General features: G+C 41.2%; 1 protein-coding gene across 1 annotated transcript in view; it reads left to right on the top strand.

Annotated features, from left to right (window-relative positions):
- The first annotated feature begins 1,281 nt into the window (after positions 1-1,281).
- Positions 1,282-17,732, top strand: part of Vps13 (vacuolar protein sorting 13C) — a 50,074-nt gene continuing 33,623 nt past the window's right edge. Inside the window, exons 1-3 of the mRNA XM_022793440.2 lie at positions 1,282-2,035; positions 3,614-3,760; positions 16,751-16,837. Coding sequence (XP_022649175.1) covers positions 3,661-3,760; positions 16,751-16,837 — 187 coding nt within the window. The 5' untranslated portion in view covers positions 1,282-2,035; positions 3,614-3,660. The remainder of the gene's footprint in view (positions 2,036-3,613; positions 3,761-16,750; positions 16,838-17,732) is intronic.

The raw sequence follows: 17,732 nt of genomic DNA, 5'->3' as shown, positions 1-17,732 counted from the left end.
TATTATCCAAGATCCACACAAATATGTAAAGTAACTAGATACAGCCCATGCATAAACCATGCTTCTTCAGTAATGCAAAACTGGTGTGGTGGTAGCATTGAGGTAAAGTAACGCTAGGTTTTTGAAAACGCACAGACCTTGTTAATTTCGACGAAATGAAATAGTGGTTACCGACTATTCTTGTAGACGTTATCTTGCGTGCTGTTTTTAACTAGACAACTAATTTATCTAATTTTATATATTATACTTTCCCCAAGACGGGAACATATTGAACATGGCGAGATATAAATGGGGGCGTTATTACAAAGGAAGTAAAGCTTATACCATTGATTAGAAAATTACGACAAACAATTTTCTATAAACGTGTGTGCATCCTTGTTTCTAATCAAAACTCTCCTCAAGAGACCTTGAGCTTCTCTTAAATGCAGTTCTTCAATAAGCCACAATTTAGTTTGGCTTACTTAGCACTAAGGATGGTAAAATAATGAACTATGAATTGTCCATAATGCGTAAGAGTTATCTTTCACTTTTTATAAATTATGAAATAATTAATTATAACATAAAGCCTATATATGCACCAATTCACATCGACCACGTCGCTTGTTCAGCGTGAGCTCATACATCATGGCAATACACCCGCAGCGAATACCCTTGTATGTTATGGATCAACCTGACTATTCGTTACCAGTGACAATTCGCGATATCCATATTTGCCTATCTCGAAATGATTAAGGATTTGGGGAAAAAAGCCCGAGGTCGTTGATTCAAGTTGCGTTAATGTATTCCATACGACAGATGTAGTTGAATAACGAACTCATTTTTTAAAAATTACTTTAGCACAACAAGTAGTTTTCGGCACCGATCGATTCCGCGGGAATTTTTAAAATTTTCCGCTTACTAATCTTGTTTGTCGCCTTCAATAGAAGGTGACGCAAAAACACCAATAGACCAGTGGGACTGTGCGCACCATTGCTTATTTGATTTTCATGTTTCTATAGGTGTGGTCGCCCTCCACGCTCGAGTACTTCCGCCATGCCTTTTTATCGATATGGTTGCCTAACTTTATTATCTATCGTTCTCCTTTTAGCTCTTTCCTTCGACTTAAGTGTCACCACAGCACTATCACGAAGACTTTCTCGATTGAAATGTGTGACCGGCTGACCGCCTTTAGCAGACAGCCAATATGGGTAAGAGCATCACTAGCTGTAGGACATGATTTTTTCTCCACATATACATGCTGCGATGGAAAATCGTCTGCTTTTTGTTTGGCGATAGCTGCGCGCTAGTTTTTTTCCGTGTGCGGTAACACTAGTTCAACTAGCAACAGCAGTCGCCGCCGCCGCTGCTGCTGCCACATGAACAGTCGACGAACTAATCTGTACGAAACGCGATAGTGCGACCCGTTGATTTAGGCACACAGAAAGTTGCTGCATACGACATCCCCTAAATAAGAATATTACTACATCAGGTAACTATGGTGTGTACGTGTGTGGGGTCTATAGCAGCCTGTTGACACGGTGCGCGATCAGCTTAATGGCTGCTGTTGTTGTCGTTGTTGTTCGGCTATTTCGCTAATGTTTCTATTTGGTTAGCCTTCTTTGGGAGATTGATGACTGAGACCAAACGACTATACGAGCGACCTCTCTATGGGCTAGACCAAAAGGGGATCAAACGTCGACGCTTGTCTGGCGGCTTCTGCAGGAGCGCTGTGGTAACTGCTAGTTGTTGCTGCTTCGACTTTAGGTCGCGCTGCAACAGACCTAGCAACAATTGCAGAAGAGTAATAGTGGTCAACAGCGAAGTCGAAAGTAAGCATAAACTAACGAAGACGGACAGATAAACGGACCTTTCGGGCTCATTGCCTGCCAACATTGGCTGAATTATTAATAGAGAACGATCACGTCATTAGACAGCGTGTCGGTGTGGGTCGCAGGTGGTGCAGCTGTAGTAAGCTCGTTGATGGTCAGGAACTCGCAGTGTTAAGAAGTTCTGTTGAAATTTCACATCATCGTGTGGTCCTGTCACGTATTTTAGTGTGTGTATCTTTCCCTGTCTATGTGTGTTTCCGTATCGCTCTGTCTGTCAGTTCGTAAAACAACAGGCACAATTACACGATAAAAAAAGACAGCCGTATCGTAGATAAGAAGCAGCAGCTAACGAAAAATCTTAGCTGAGTTCGGGCGGATATTGGGCGTTGTGCTACGCAATTACCATCTCATGACAAATGTTGTCGTTGCTTACGAAACATGAAAAGATAAATGGCAATCATCATAAGAATATGCGCAATAATTAATAATAATAGTAACAAGAGATAGTTTGAGAGATTTTGCCTGGATAACGTGAGAGTGCTATTGCGAGGTATACAATCATCTGTTCAGAGGTTAAAATAACAGTCATTCCTACTAGAAGCTGTTTACGCGAATGGCTTGTCGTAGCTGGAGAAAAGCCCCTTATAGCTACTTCATGGAGGTCGCAATCTGTATTGTTAGATGCGTGCGTGCTGTTTCTGTCATGTGCTGGCTACGTTTTCTCATATCACTGTGTTGTCTCTTCACGACTCGATAGGCCAACCGGACTCAGATGGAAGCTGTCCAAAAAGAAAAAGCAGAGTCCAAACTCCAAGGCCCAGGCCTGTTTTCCGAGGGCCTCCACTGCTCCGACACGGTATCTTTATATTATAGGCTGCCAAAAGGAAAGCACGCGCTCATCTAACAATACAGGTTGCGACCCCCCCCCCCCCCCACATCAGCAACTGGAAGGAGCTGTAAGGGGCTTTTCTCCAACTACGACAAGATACTCGCGTAAGCAGCTTGTAGTAGAAACCAACTGTTATTTTAAGCCCTAGACAGATGATTGTGCACTTCGCAATAGCACCCTCACGTTGTTCAGACAAGATATCTCACATTACTATTATTATTAATTATTGTGCATATTCTTACGGCGATTGCCAGCTATCTTTTCGTGTTTCGAAGGCAACGACAGCATCCGCCAACAACGCCCAGTATCCACCCGAACTCAACTTAGGTTTTTCGTTAGCGAAGTGTGTCTGTTTAGAGCTTAAAATAACAGTTATTCCTACTAGAAGCTGTTTACGCAAGTGCCTTGTCGTAGCTAGAGAAAACCCCCCTCACAGCTTCTTCGTCTGTGTGCAACAGTTGCTGATATGGATGTCGCAATCCTTTTTCAAGCGTGCGATGTACAGATATCGTGTCGGAGCAGTTGAGGCCCTCGGAAAATTGGCCGGGCCGATAGAGTTTGGACTCTGCTTTTTCTGTTCGGACAGATTCCATCCAAGTCTGATTGGCCTACCGAGTCGTGAAGAGACAACATAGCGATGTGGGAAATTAACATAGCAAGCATATGATAGAAGATGCGGGGTGGGCTTAGTGCGTAGCTGCTTCCTAAGACAAATCTGGGAGTTAGACGGTATTTAGAAGGGGAAGAGTAACACCAACAGAAAAATACACTCACAACTGGAAGTAATAACGTGACTAATTCAGAGAATTCGGCTAGACACAGCTCAGGATAGTTCCTGATCTGTGTCCCGCCGCCAAACAGGCGAACATCTCGTGTGCCGTCGCCAACCTTATAAAAACTAATCAATATCAAACAGATTATTAGAACAGTGACGAGGTACGGCATTGCTGATCATCCTACAAGATGGTGTTCGAGTCAGTTGTCGTTGACGTACTCAACCGGTTTGTCGGATCGTACGTTGAGAATCTCGACGCTTCGCAGCTAAAGATCGGCATTTTTGGAGGTAAGTGCATAGAGTAAAAGAATCGACAGACCATATAAATAATGACTCTAAACGTCAGTTGCTTTTAAGTATGAAACTACATTTATCGGTGAGTCAGAGCAGGATACTTAATCCTGAGTTTGTGTAGGCAGACACCGCTTGATGTTCCTACTTTTTACGGCGCCGAACCGTTCCCGCTCGCCTGCCCGCTCTATGCTAGTGGAAATGTGCGGAAAAAGAACAGGTGTGTAACCTCTGCTATTTTACAGCTCCTAATGTGATGGCCACAGCAATTTGACTGCGGTTCATTTTTTCATGCTCGTGACTGGCGACTTTTTTGACTTCATAAGGCAGAACCTGTTTCAGCTGCCGTGAAAAAACAATACGCGCATAGACACATCAACTGTTATTGAAGCGTACGATTCCACTGGGAGATACGGATAAACATCTAGTGTGACGATATTGGAACGTGGAACGCCAGCGTGTACGCCAGCTCTAAAAGGCGCAAGTATATTAGTCATTGATCTACACATGTACGTGTAGCCAACAGGTTTTGGCTGTTGCTAAATGCTTCCTCTAGCTATCCAGATATCAAGCACACAATTAGTTTGCAGCAGTAGAGGACACTCGGCAAACCGAAAACGCCTGCAGGCATAATATACTCCCCTGAGATGACTGGTTAACGATGGTGACTTGACAAACAGCCGTCATGCGCGATTAATGCAGAGATTTTGAAAGTACTGTTTCAGCTTTTCTGAGTACATGGATAGGCACTAAGGTAAAAATCACGTGAAAAATAACCTATTGGATGAGCCAACTTTTCGTGTGTTACTTGAATTTGATAATTTTTTCAGGGACAGAATTTTTTTTGTCAGTTCTCCATTATAACAAGCAGGCAGTGTTCAACGTTCTTCCAACGTTTTTGCCAACATGTTTTCAAATGGTGTCCTTTGTCATGCGTATTCATTAGTTCATTTTTTTTGTTTGCAAACAAATGCGACAGAGCATCTCGTTCTGCCGATTTATATTCCATATGACATTATCTAGGGCTACTACCTACTAGACCTGTATCTCAGACAGCTAAATGTGGAGTACAGTTACGCTTACCATATAAACTAAATTAAACTCTGCGTATTGGTTTATGATACGTTTTGAATTAGCGTGATGGATCTAGTTGTCGAAGGCAGACAAAGAAGACGCTGATTCGGTTAAAAGCTATCTCGACTTATGTTCATTGTATTGCATTTCGTCGTAACAGCTGAAGCTTACGCAAAGCATCATGATGACATATGCTATATAAAAAAAAAGATGTTCATATTTCGATTTTGGGTCTCTACCAGATCGGATCTGTCCGATTGATATTAGTTGGCGTTAATGTGATACTCTTCGCAATGAACCACGGACAATATCCCTTTGCTAATATTCGCAGATCTTGCCAATAGGTTTACTCAAAATTATTTTAATTTTTTTTTTTTTCGTTGTGCATAACCCTACTAAATTAATCGACTAGGAAAATAAAAGCATTAGAAAATCACAGACTTCCATATCATCTTTATGCCGACATCTGTTGCGTATTAGAGTTTATAGTAGTGTTGGGGGCGTTGCCGTGCTGAATAGTGACTTCGTACCAATGATCGTTTTTCACCATTGATATTTATACTTCCCTTTTGCAGCTTTTGTCATTTTGAAATTTGAGTAGAAACTCGTCGTCGTACTTTTCCGCTTTAGCTCGTTGATGAACAGGCGTGGCGCAAACAGAGCCAATGGACGCCTGCTGGCGGAACGCTTACGGGCTAGTTGCCAACCCTTTCCACGGTCATTAGTAGTGCCGACTCTGAAGCCCTTAGCAACACAGTCCTCAGATCTGTGCTGCCGTGGCGATCGCTATGATGTTCCCTGTTCTGTCAATGACGCCGTCGCTCATTTCTGTGGAACTTTTAGTTCGTTTCATATACGCTTCCACTGCAGATAGTCGAACATTGTTTCGCATGATTTCTTGCTTCTTCTTGTTCTTCCTTCAGGAGCTGCTGTTAATTAGGGAAAAATTTTTCGGCAGAACTAAAATTGGCTGCCAGAAACCTGCTGTAGTCACTGTGTGCATATATGTATATATTGGGGCGTAGCGCACTCACACAGTGCTTCTAAATGGCGCTTTTGAATCCCGGATTCATATGGATGTGTTTGTCGTTACCTTTTGATAACACGAAAATCCCGTTGTCGTTATAAGCAAGCCGCCACTTAGGACAGTACAAACGTAGATATAAGTATTGCTGTTGTCGTTGCTGAACGAAATTATGTTTCAAGCCGTCAAATATTCAGGCTGCCCCGTTTGAAATCAGTGTATTGCTTTACAATAGCCTTTTCCGCTGATTGCATTGACGTCGCCGGAACTTAGCGCATGCTATAATCGAGTTTCACGTATTTGTTCATTGATTTCCAATATAGCAAAAACTACATACTTTTAGCCATGTGTAAAAGTGATCAGTGCTACCAAAAAAAGGCTGTAGCCAAATAGCCCCGATTACAATAAATACATGGTACAGTCGATATCATAAAGGACTATTGGCTCTATGTCAATGCGATTTAACGATGATCTAATGACGTAACTAGTGATTCAGCTCTGCTGGAGTTCTCTAGAACATTTAATAGGGATACGGTGGTGTCGTTGAAGATTATGACGATTTTGCCGTGGAGCCGTCACAGACATTCACTTCGTATATGAAGAAGTAGCAACAGTAATAATAATAGTTGCAGTAGCAGCAGCAGCAATAAAATGTAAAAAATACGCGTACGACGGAACTTAGAAGCATCACGTAATGTGTTGGTTTGAGAAACCGGCAGTTGGATACAGCCATAAATCCTAATTATTTTGTAGTAACCACACCATCTGCGTCCCTTTCGCGTTGCAGTCTCATATTGTACACCTTACCTTGAAGCACAGTATTATTATACTTGGTTCGGTAAAAAAGTATCGATCGCCTCGTAACACTCATAAGGCTTTATGGTACAAACTTGTTTTGAGCTTGTATTTTCGCCGCAGTAATTTTTCTGAGAGTCTTCTGGGTCATACTTTTTCTGGTGGTTTTTTCATAGTCGATAGGTAATTAATAGTCGAGCTAAGGCTACGTTATTTCGCTACGTATTGGTCGACAGATACAAGAAGACCAACTGTTAGAAAAAAAGAAAGGACATTTTGAAATATCTGTGGCTCAATTCACTCAATTTTCTTATAATTGTAGACCGAAGCAAGAGATAAAATCACTGAGATCGGATTGTTCTCGCTTTCGATGAGCTAGCTTGCACACGATATTCGATTAACACCAATGAAAATGTCATGTCGTGAGAAATTCTAATACTATTAAGTTTTGGCGGAACGTCGCGGCATTCTTCCAAAAGAGATGCGGAATCGCGTAACGGCACACTTTCAAACGGTATGCAAGTTCTACTAATCAGACTAGCCTCTATCTCATAAGTTAAATATTAACCAAGTGACAAGTTTATAGGGATAAACACTGCTTGCTTCACTCCTTGTGTGTTCACTAGGTAGATCTCTGTAAAGCGTTTCTTGTAATGTTTCAAATTTTGCTTTATTAAGCTTCATCGTTGTTGGAATTAACTTCTTTGCAGCATTTAGATCCGTCTATTCAATTCAGCTGAACCATTGATTAATATGGGGCAATATAACATTGCCCTTCTAAGATGTGCGCAGACAAGGCCGGCGCATGATGTCGCCCGCAGTGTTGGAGAAATAAAGTTGATTAGCTGCTTAGATTATTCGAGCAGTGTCTTATACCTTAAAGGCCTCTCTTATTTGGTCATAACTGAATGATGCTGACAAACCTCTGTTGATGACGGCCAAGTGGCCACTTACCTACCACATCTCGAAGGACAAAGCTTTAGCACCACGTTTTTAAGACGTCGAGGTGAGCCGACCCGCTTGACCTTGTACATCACGATACTTTGGGCAAAGGCCTTTCCTACTTTAATTTTAGTAAATCGAAGGCTAGTGTTTTTGAACCACAGTGCTGCTGCAGATATGTTCGAATGTAGTATCTAAGATAGTTGGTAAGATAAAGGGTTACGAAGAATATGTCGCATAGATACAGTGAGCCTGCAATGTTCTGCTCAATTGATAAAGGACCATATTTATCAAGACGCTCCAGGACACTGACCTTTCGTGTTTGTATTCGCATGTTACTCTCCCAGTAAAAAAAAAGCAAACGTACCATGTGTTCATTTGAAGTGAAGACCACTAATGGCTTGAAAGAATATAGACACAAAAATACTGAGGCCCGGTAAGGTTGGCTGGTTACACGGCCTGTATTCTTTCTATTAACAGCTCTCTAATTGCTTATGTACAATGCAAAGCTCACTTGCATCCGAGCTACTGAGGAATCAACGAGAACAAGCAGAGGATCTTGTCCGTCTTTTTATTTCTTGTAATGTAGTGATCTTGTATAGGGGATGATGCATCTGCAAGTAGGCATAAAAATAAATTGCGTGATGCGCGAGGAGTTCTTTTGTTGTCCAGCAATACTCCTAGTAGCCAGGCTTGTTTTCATCGATTTGTTCAATGAAGCACCAGCATTGGACAAAGCCCGTTCTATATGCTGTATCTTTTGAAATCGTCACGCGCATTTTACAATGATATCAATAAACAAGTCAAGGTCAGTATTCGTTGGCGTCTTGTTGCGCTCGCTTGTGTGTCTCATGTATTAATTCATGTTTTCGCGGAGGTGCGTGGGTAGCTATGCATTATACGACGAGCTGAGTTGTACGTATCCCTTGGCCCTGGTCGATTAGCGGCTCAAGCGGAAGATGACACCACGGCGTGACACTGGTGTGGTACTAACAGGAAACAGCTTAGCTTTGCATTGTGGCGCCGTTTTCTTCAGCCATCATTAAGTGGTTAAGAAAAGCAAGCTACGGCGAAAGGAGCCGAAGGGAGGTCGATAGTTCTCTGCTGTAATGAACGCCGCCGAATACAGCAGTGTTTAGGGAAATATTAGCGGCGAACACCACAATACAAAGGAACAAAAATAAAACTTATCCTAATGTAAGCTACAAACATTTGGGTCAAGATTTTTATATGGCCAGTATCCAGTTGAAGTCTATTTGGGCTGAGCGCCAGAGCTACAACACGATGTATGTTGTGTATGTTTAGGCGCGTGTCAAGCTTTTTCCTGTCGTCACTAGAGAAAGCTTATCATTTTCAAGTGATTATAGCCTAAAAGCGACCGGTAGATAGATCACAAAAGAAAGTTCTGCGCGCGACTACGTACATATATGTGCGAACAAGTCTCTTGTGAATAGAGTACTCTATGAAAGGGAATTGTATGTGTACGTTTGGTTGATTTATGTAGCGATTGCAAAACATAACCTTTTCTTCTGAAACTTTAAGAACAGGGCATAGTTTCGATCGTTAGCAATCTCTCCTAATGGTAAATCAGCCTCGCTATCTTTTGTTAATCGACATATAGGGAAATGGCGTGATTTCCAAGTGCGAAATTACGACATTTTCGCAATTTAGCAGATTTTTTTTTAAATTTTTGAAGTTTTCTTGAAATTGTCATTGCGATTGCGGTCCGATACTAGTGCCTTATGGACTGCGCCGATCTCCACGTATTTGTTCGAAAAAGAAGTGATTTACTGGTGTAGAGCCATTCAATTAAACTCAAATAGAGTTTAATTTTTTTTTTTATGAAAGAAGCTTGTTTTGCTACGTTTATGCGCCGTCTACTTTGAGTGCGTTCCGCAAACACAGGTCTACTATGCTATAAAACTGTGGTAGTCAGTATCCGTCATCCACCCCGAATAAAGTTCCAGTCTTAAACACGTTGCGCGCGTTTACTATCCCGGATTTGCGCAATTGCAATTCTGCCACCTCGTGTGAACTAATGCACAAAGGTGTTAACTTAAGACAACGAATCGTGCGGGAGAAATCATTATTTCGTATGTAGCGCATAGGCGGTGATGTATTGATTGTTCACCAGGCAAGTCATTGGTAGCGACCGGCTTTTTGCCTCTGAAGCGGGCCTAAGAGCACGAAGCGAGGTAGGTCACCCATTATATTGAACCAGAAATATCTCTATAGGACCCGCTTCATTGCTATCGATCCTGATGTAGGCATAACGAAGAAACTGGCGAAAAGTCTATGAATAAGTGGTCTATGATCAATTACAGATGTATGTTAAATTAATTTATTTTTACTAGCTGCTTGCTATATATGCATGTAATATCTGACATAGTGATAATTATTGACTAAGTAGGTTGTTACGTAGCTTTGTTTCTTACTAGACAAGTGCGTGTTATGTATGTATGCGTCCTTCGGTACGAACTATGAAAGATTATGAAGATCATGTTGTGTTGTGACAATCACTCAAAGATTTTATGTCCATATATGCAAATCGTTTTAGAAGTTACGCAGTGAATATTCAAAAACTATTAAAATAGTTACTTATATCATGCCCGTGTATCTAAAATGTCTAAAATGAAGTATCTTATAGGACAGTACATTCGATGCATTTAGAGGGCAGGCTAGACATAGTTAAGCATATGGAGCTTAACGGTATTTACTCGGGTTAAAAGTAAATTCGAACTCAACACACTCGGTATATTACTGCCACGCTCCTTAATAATATAGATAATTTATTTAAGTGTTTTACAATTGCGTCCCAAACAGCAAGCCTTTCACCATAAGGCTCATAGGTGGCTACGCTGAAAGGTATGATGACTGGAGAAAAATAAAGCACTTTACAGACGAAGGGTGGTAGCTTGTAAATATTGATCGGGTAACGGCACTATTTTGTTCGAACGAATGGTTTTATTGCTCCGTATATATTGTCATGATATCTTGATCGTCATATATTACTTTATGAAGACTGCGGCTAAATCGTGCTTAATTTCAATAGGACTTAGCCGATCTGGTTATCGCAATAACTGGTAAAAACTCCGGCTAGCGAATAAAAAACCTACCGATAACTACGGCTGATAACGCGTGGCTACAGATTGCATAAAAGTACGTAACCGCGCGCACAGGATCTCGATTAATTAACCGATTCATCGGTCGCCGATTTCAGAGTTCGACCGATTCGTGGTACGTTCGTTGTTGGTACGACAAGTGCATCAATGCAAATCACTGCCGGCGCCATATAAGAAAAGAGTAGGAGCTCCAATTATAAAGGAACAACATTGCAGTTTTGGTTACCTCCCCTCAATACTTAGTTCATTCTGCACAGATTTGTTCGTTTAGTAGGCAAAGCAAATTTAATGCCTTTTGAAATCTTTGGTTGCCGTGGTGTCACCTGAATCCAACGAATTGTACCATACAAAACTCTTAGCTACTCATCGCCTGGTATATGCATAGGCTCTTTGGCTGGCTAGCTCACGGGGCTAAATTTGACTCTGAAACACATTAGACCGGTCTAGCTTAGAAGTGTCTCACACTGTCTGTGCGAGGTAAGATACAGGCTTTGCGTTGGCCTGGCGGCTTGAATAGATAAACGGGCAAATCGAAACTGAATGATAGCAGAGAAGAGATTGAGCTGATTGACTTCCTATGAGAAGTGAGTAATAAGTCTAGAAAAACAAGTGCGCATTATTTTAGATTCTGCCAAGGCCGTCGGCCAATGTTCTCTATGACGAGATGGCAATGCCTCTGGCGGCTCCTGTAATAGCATTGATGTGCTGGGGCTGAAGAATTTATTGGAATTTTGCTCGAGGCTTTCTTTGTTATCATAGATGCTGTTTTGAATATCATTTTCCAGTAATCGAGAAAGGCCATAACCTATCGACGCGAAGTCGTAGAGTATGATGGAGAGAGAGAACTTTTCACTGAAAAGCTCTTTTAGGACTGTTTTAATGTCCACCCCCATGTGTGGTCTGGTAAGACCGTTTAAAAAGATGATCTTAGTTATTGGATGGAAGAGGTTCGTTTATTTGAGGTACTTGGACCGTTCAGTTGTGCTTGTTAACCGTCTCGTTTGTCCTACGAATTGTTCCGTATATAAAATTCTTCTGGTTCTACTAAATGCAAATCATGGTCTCTTTCAAGAGGAGATCGAAATATCAAGAAACAATAAGAAGTCTTATTGCTTTCTGCTTTTCACCCAGTTTATGAAGCGCTCAGGCTCTTCATTTCTCGTAAAACCTCACAATAGATGTGAATTTGCGAATCGTTTGTCAAATGAGGCCTTTGTCGATCTCTGCTTGCTGCCCGCAGTGGGAGTACGTCTCCTAGGTACAAGATATCGTCTTTTTAAACAAAGCGTTCTCTGTCAGTGTTCGTGTTGCACACAGTACAAATGTCTTTTGGCCAGAGGCGAAATAAAGTAGATGCCGGAAATGCAGAAGCTGTTTTTCGACTGAAATATTCAACTTTCAAGCCTGAACCTATAAAGTTCCATACGTTGTTCCATGGAGAAGGGCGTTGTCCATCTCTGTGGAGAAGTAAACAGATAGTGGAGCGAAAGAGTGGAATGGGAAGGTTGTTGACCGATCCAATTCATCCAATCAACATTGAAGGCGTTCCTCATCATCAAAAACGATGAATCGATACTTTTGCAAATTCTTGTCTGTTCATTTCAGACCTCCTTACTTCAACCCAACCTTCTATAGTCTCATGAGCTACAATGGAATCCCTATTTTTTTTTAAGCTTCTATTGGAGCAATGAAAATGTTTGTTGCTTACACACAAAAAGAACCTTCAAATAAAGTTCTTGTTATGTGAGTAGGTCTACGGAATCATGCTTTTATTTAGGTATAGCGTCAAGGATTTGCCCTCATTAGGAACCAAACTGAAGTAGGTCTTGCTGGATTTATCTAGGGTTTTCCCAAAGACCTATAAAACGGCACGGGAACAGCTAAGCTCCACTTCCTGGCTTCCTTTTCGTGGTTATTTTTCCTGGATTTTCCTGGTTATTAAAATCTCAATGTTTGTAAAAAGAATTAGCAATATTTTTTGCAAACAGATTTGGACCAGCGTAACCACATGTCTGTTAGTTTAGGTTACTATGGGAACGTGCCGAGGGATGTGCATTAACAACCCAGACCAGGCCCCCTTCTCAAGCGAGTTAAATAGATGGGTTTACGAGTGGTAACCTAGCGACAGCGAAGCCAGGACCGAAATGACGTGTGATGTAAAGTAATGCATTTATGGTACACCAAAAGAAATGTACAATTTTTTTATTTATTAATATTTTTGATAATGCCTATTTATTCTTAAAATCCCAGCGTTGATAAAAAATACTACACAACCTTTCTTCTAACACTGAGATTCAGGCCAACTTGGCCACATGCATATCAGTTCAGATCGCTATAGAGAGCAATCGAATTTGTGACGTTTGCACTGAGTAGTCGTCGTGACGAGCTCGGAAGCTTCCATGTCGCCATAATGTATCAAGCTCGAAAAATGCTTACTAAGGCACTGTTTCAATATTCTTTATGGAATGGTTAATGCACGAACAATGAGTCATATTCAACATTAATTATACGTAGTTCTCAAATGAAAAATACATTCGTGCTTGAACCTGTTGAAAGTTTGACAAGTAAAGATTACTGCAGGGGCAGTGACCCTTAAGCAGTTAAAGCACTGAAGGTTTTCAGCGTTTGCAAACGTAGCTTCCTTAAATACAATAACTTTCTCTATGGTCGACTCCTGTGGTATAAGTAGTCTCTATAGTTCTATTTGCGGCTATGCGCTGCTCAACAGTCCGTAGTATATTCTGTTTATTGTTAGTACCAGCTTGATTAGTTAGCCAGAGTCATCTGTTTAGGCCGATCAAATACGTAAATTGGTTGGTTGGCAAAGCGTCGTCTCTTATTGTTCTGACTACTCTGGCCTCGTGGATCCGGTCACTGCTCATTGAACGAATAGAACAAAATTTGCATTCGATTGGAGCTTGGGAGACTGGTGCTGGTTTCAGTAGTAGATCTGATGCTGTTTAATTACAAGCACCTTCCACCATTAACCCAAGACTGTTGTTGGCGCTAAGTACTGCTATTACCAAGGAGATATATACTGCGCTGACGTTTTCAGCAGAAGAGGTCAAATGTTGCGCAGGGCATGCTGCTGGCAGTTCGCCGATCGGATTTGTCCGCCCAACATAAACACGCTAGCTCAGATGGATGTTTATACAGCAAGGCTGAGTTATCGATGTAGACAACAGACAAATCCACGCAGTTAATGGAGCTTCGTTTTGATATTATTTATTCCCTAATTGTAGAATTTCTATTTTGGCTTTATCTCTCTGTAGGATGTTCTAACTTGGCTATGTTATGGCAATGTATTCATTTCCTAAGAAAAAAACTATAAAAAGTTTTACTTCAAGCTATATAGTGACTAGTTCTGTAAAATTTCTCGCTCTTACATGTGAGTCGTCTGAAGTCGTTACGTTTTTAAAGGCTTGGCTTCGTAAGCTTTTTTAGTGTTTTGTGATTTGTTAAATATTTAACACGACAGATTCTTTCGTTTTTTCACGTAAAAATTTCACAAGCCTTTTATAATCATCCATGTGACTTCTCCCTCCCTCCTATGCTGGTAAAAATCAGCATAACACCTTTGTCAAACTATCGACAAAGACAAAGAATGTCTCCGCGAATTTATTCGGCTAGATATAAGCCAAGGCTTCGAAATTACTTCGAAAAAATACTAAGCCATAAGACAGAAATGGCTAAGTACTTCTGTTCTAGATTACATCTAGACTAGAAGGATCTTTACGTTATAGCTCGTATAAGATTAATTCAGAATCAGTTGAAACTCGAGTGTCACATAGCGAGACTATTCATATTATAATAGCATGAATATACGAGTAGCTTCCTTAAAATTGCTGTTTTAGTGGTTCTGTCCATATGACCAATTTTTCGCCTTTTGACGCTTAGGTCAGAACGGATTTAGCCTTTAATTGCGGTACCTCTGCTAAACTAATAAGGAATGCAACATGCATTCTTTTTAAATCTCGAAATTTCTGTCTTTTACAGTTATTCTTATACTTAAGTATTCTAGCATATTTTGAGATTGAAAACAACTCTCTTCAGAATGAGTTTGTAGAGAAATAGAGTTTGTTTAGCAAAACACGGAAGAATAGTATGAAGGCGGAACGCAGTTTTCGCTTTGGTTCTGTACTTCTTGATTTTGCCGAGTAAAAAAATAGGCTATCCTCTAAACCATGACTTGTTCTGAAGCCTGGTGGTCCTGCAACGGCTGATATTGCCGACCCCAATTGGAATATCGGCTCTAGAGTAAAGCCAAGCTTAGCCTTTACGATTGGCGGGCGGATGTTTATAATAAGCAAAGCTTTTCGCTGGGTAGCCAAGTAGGACCTTATCCATGGTAACCACAGGAAAGCTTAGCAAAGAGGTGTACGTTCAGAGCATGCCAGGCGGCCAGAATTACCGTCTAATACTCGAAACTCGCTCCAGCAGTTGCCTAATTTAGGTGTAATAATAATGCAAAAACGTGGCTAGTTACTACGAACATTTTTTGGAACAGGAATGTAGTGGTAATTTCATGTTCAGATGCGGGACAATTTACTAAAGTATGTACAGGATAATGCTCCCCTAGCAATTTCAATCCTGTCATACCTTCAGTCTCATGGGAATGAGGGAATTTATGCGACAGCTTTCTCATTCGACCTGCTGAGAGACGTGTGGTCTTTGTAAAACGAATATTAAAAGTCAGATATCAAATTGTTTTTCGAGTGCTTCTTAGAAATCTTTCCCATGGGTCAGAACTCTCTGAGAACGATTCAGATGTTTTTACGCTAAGTTACAATTTTGGGGTTCTTGAATGAGCTTCCGATATGCAAATCCAACCCAGTATGCTATTTTATTTGCTTGGTAGCAGCAGAATGAGTAAGGAGCAGAAGAATCGATGAGTTTCTTGTAAAATAAATCGTCAAGCGAATATCAGCCGAGAAACGACGGATCCTTACCTTTAGGCCACGTCGAAGACGAGAACAGGACGTCCTACTGAAGTGTGCTCTTACTTTCATCGATAAATAGGTTAACTAGTCTCGCAAAAAACCGAAAAGCAACGATAAGAGGGATCACGTACTTGTGTGGGAACTATGGGAAGAAATGTTGTAATTCTCCTGGGCCTCCTGACATGTATTATGCGTGTCACATGTTACGTGTATTCTCTATGTGCAAGCATGTAATCATATGATGTGGCGAGACATCAACCACCAATGTATCGATAGTTGTTTATTCATATCGAAAGGCCGGGTCGGCTTGGATGAGTCGCAACGTACATCTATCATTGGATTCTTTTTCTTAACATCAAAACAATCGAAACCTTGTCGTCGTCGTCGGCAATGTCAGCTTGTTCTTTCTTCGTCTCACTGAAGGTGGCAACCTAACCTAAAGCTGGGTACGAAGAGCTTGTTGGATTTGCCACCTGGCGGAGCAAGGGTCGACATCTACAGTAGCTTAATAATTGTATCATTGGCAGTTCTTTTAGCAGAGGTTCATCTGCGCGTTCACTTTGCGAATGTCTGCTATGGCAAAGCAATGCAAGCAGGCCCGTTACCCTTTCAGGTACCGAGACAGATGAACCGACGCGTATGCCGAAGGACGAGGCTTCATTAATTTAATTAGTAGCTCGACGTGGCATGGCCGTGCTTGTATATCCTGCAACTGTTACTTATGCTCGATTGGTATTGTAGGGTCTTGCTGGAGCTAGGCTGCTTTTACAGCGCTTCTGTTTGGAGTACCAGTCCGTTCCGAAGCCAGTTGACTTTCTTTATCTTAAGAACTACGAACGAAGCATTATTTAAATGCTTTTATAAGCTTTTCAATACAGCCTTCGCAGCTCGTTATAGAACATGGAACTCTTTGGCCCTCAAACACTTCGTAAGATAAAAATTTCTCCGTCATGCTGAAATCAGTGAATATCGCCTAAATTATTGTGCTTTCGCCTATACAATTAATTATTGAAAAAAGACAAAGTAGATTTCATGAATCGTTATGCCAATACGTACATCAATATTCTTCTTTCTTGATTGCGCTTTGCAGGGAATGTGGATCTAACAGATCTGACCATCAAGCCCTCAGCACTCGACGACCTCAATGTGCCGTTCCGAGTAACATACGGCTTCATCAGTAAGTTTCGATACTTTCGCTATATATTTGCTGTGTGTGTGTGTATATCTACATACATATATAGGTTGCTAGATAAAAACAAATTGATTATTGATTGATACCGCTAAACAACTCCCTCGAAGCAGATAAACGAAACATTTGTTTTGCAGTTTAAGCGTATAGGTAATCTTAGACAAGTTAATTAGTCGCTGGCAGCGACGTCGTACCTTGTGAAAGCAGGAGACCTGTCTCAAGTATCACAATTGTTCTCTATTTTACTAGCACCGTGTCTACCACCAATATATCGTCTTCGCGAGTTCTACAGCTCTATGTACCTACTACAACATAGCATATGAAGCAGGTGTTCCTTCGTATATAGAACGTTAGTTGTGAACACGTCTGTAAACCCGACTGGCATTCGTTTTATCGTGTTACTTTTGTCTCTATAAGATCCCTATTGCAGTAGGCAATGCTTGTAGACTACCAACGTCCCTTTACGTCACGTACTCGTTTCTGCTGTTAGCCTCAAAGATAACGGTTTTCTTCCAACTGTTCCAAAGCAAACTCAGTAAGCGTTTGCTTGGCTTTTGTTTCCTCACTCGGGGATTCGAAAGGACTAAGGGGATGGAAAGCTATTGTATGAGCGAACAAAAGTTACACAAAACACGCAGACATCGGCGCCAGTGGCATCATACAGCTATCGCTACCCTGTATTGATGCCGGCAAACTTGCCAACCTTCGCGCGGGACACACTTTCCAGCCTGATTCGACCGTTAGTCTGTCGAGCTATTTATCGGTTTGTATTGTCAGCATAGCAGTTTCATTCCCGGTTATTAAAACTCCTCTTAGTTATACAACGCCCCTTTCTCCAGCAATAAGGATTGACGATGGGCGGACAAACCAGGTAGTATACTAC

The sequence above is a fragment of the Varroa destructor genome, unplaced genomic scaffold, assembly GCF_002443255.2.
Source record: "Varroa destructor unplaced genomic scaffold, Vdes_3.0 BEIS01000002.1, whole genome shotgun sequence".
Lineage (NCBI taxonomy): Eukaryota > Metazoa > Arthropoda > Arachnida > Mesostigmata > Varroidae > Varroa > Varroa destructor.
The sequence above is the reverse complement of the archived record's forward strand: the minus strand, read 5'-3'. Positions and strand labels throughout refer to the sequence as shown.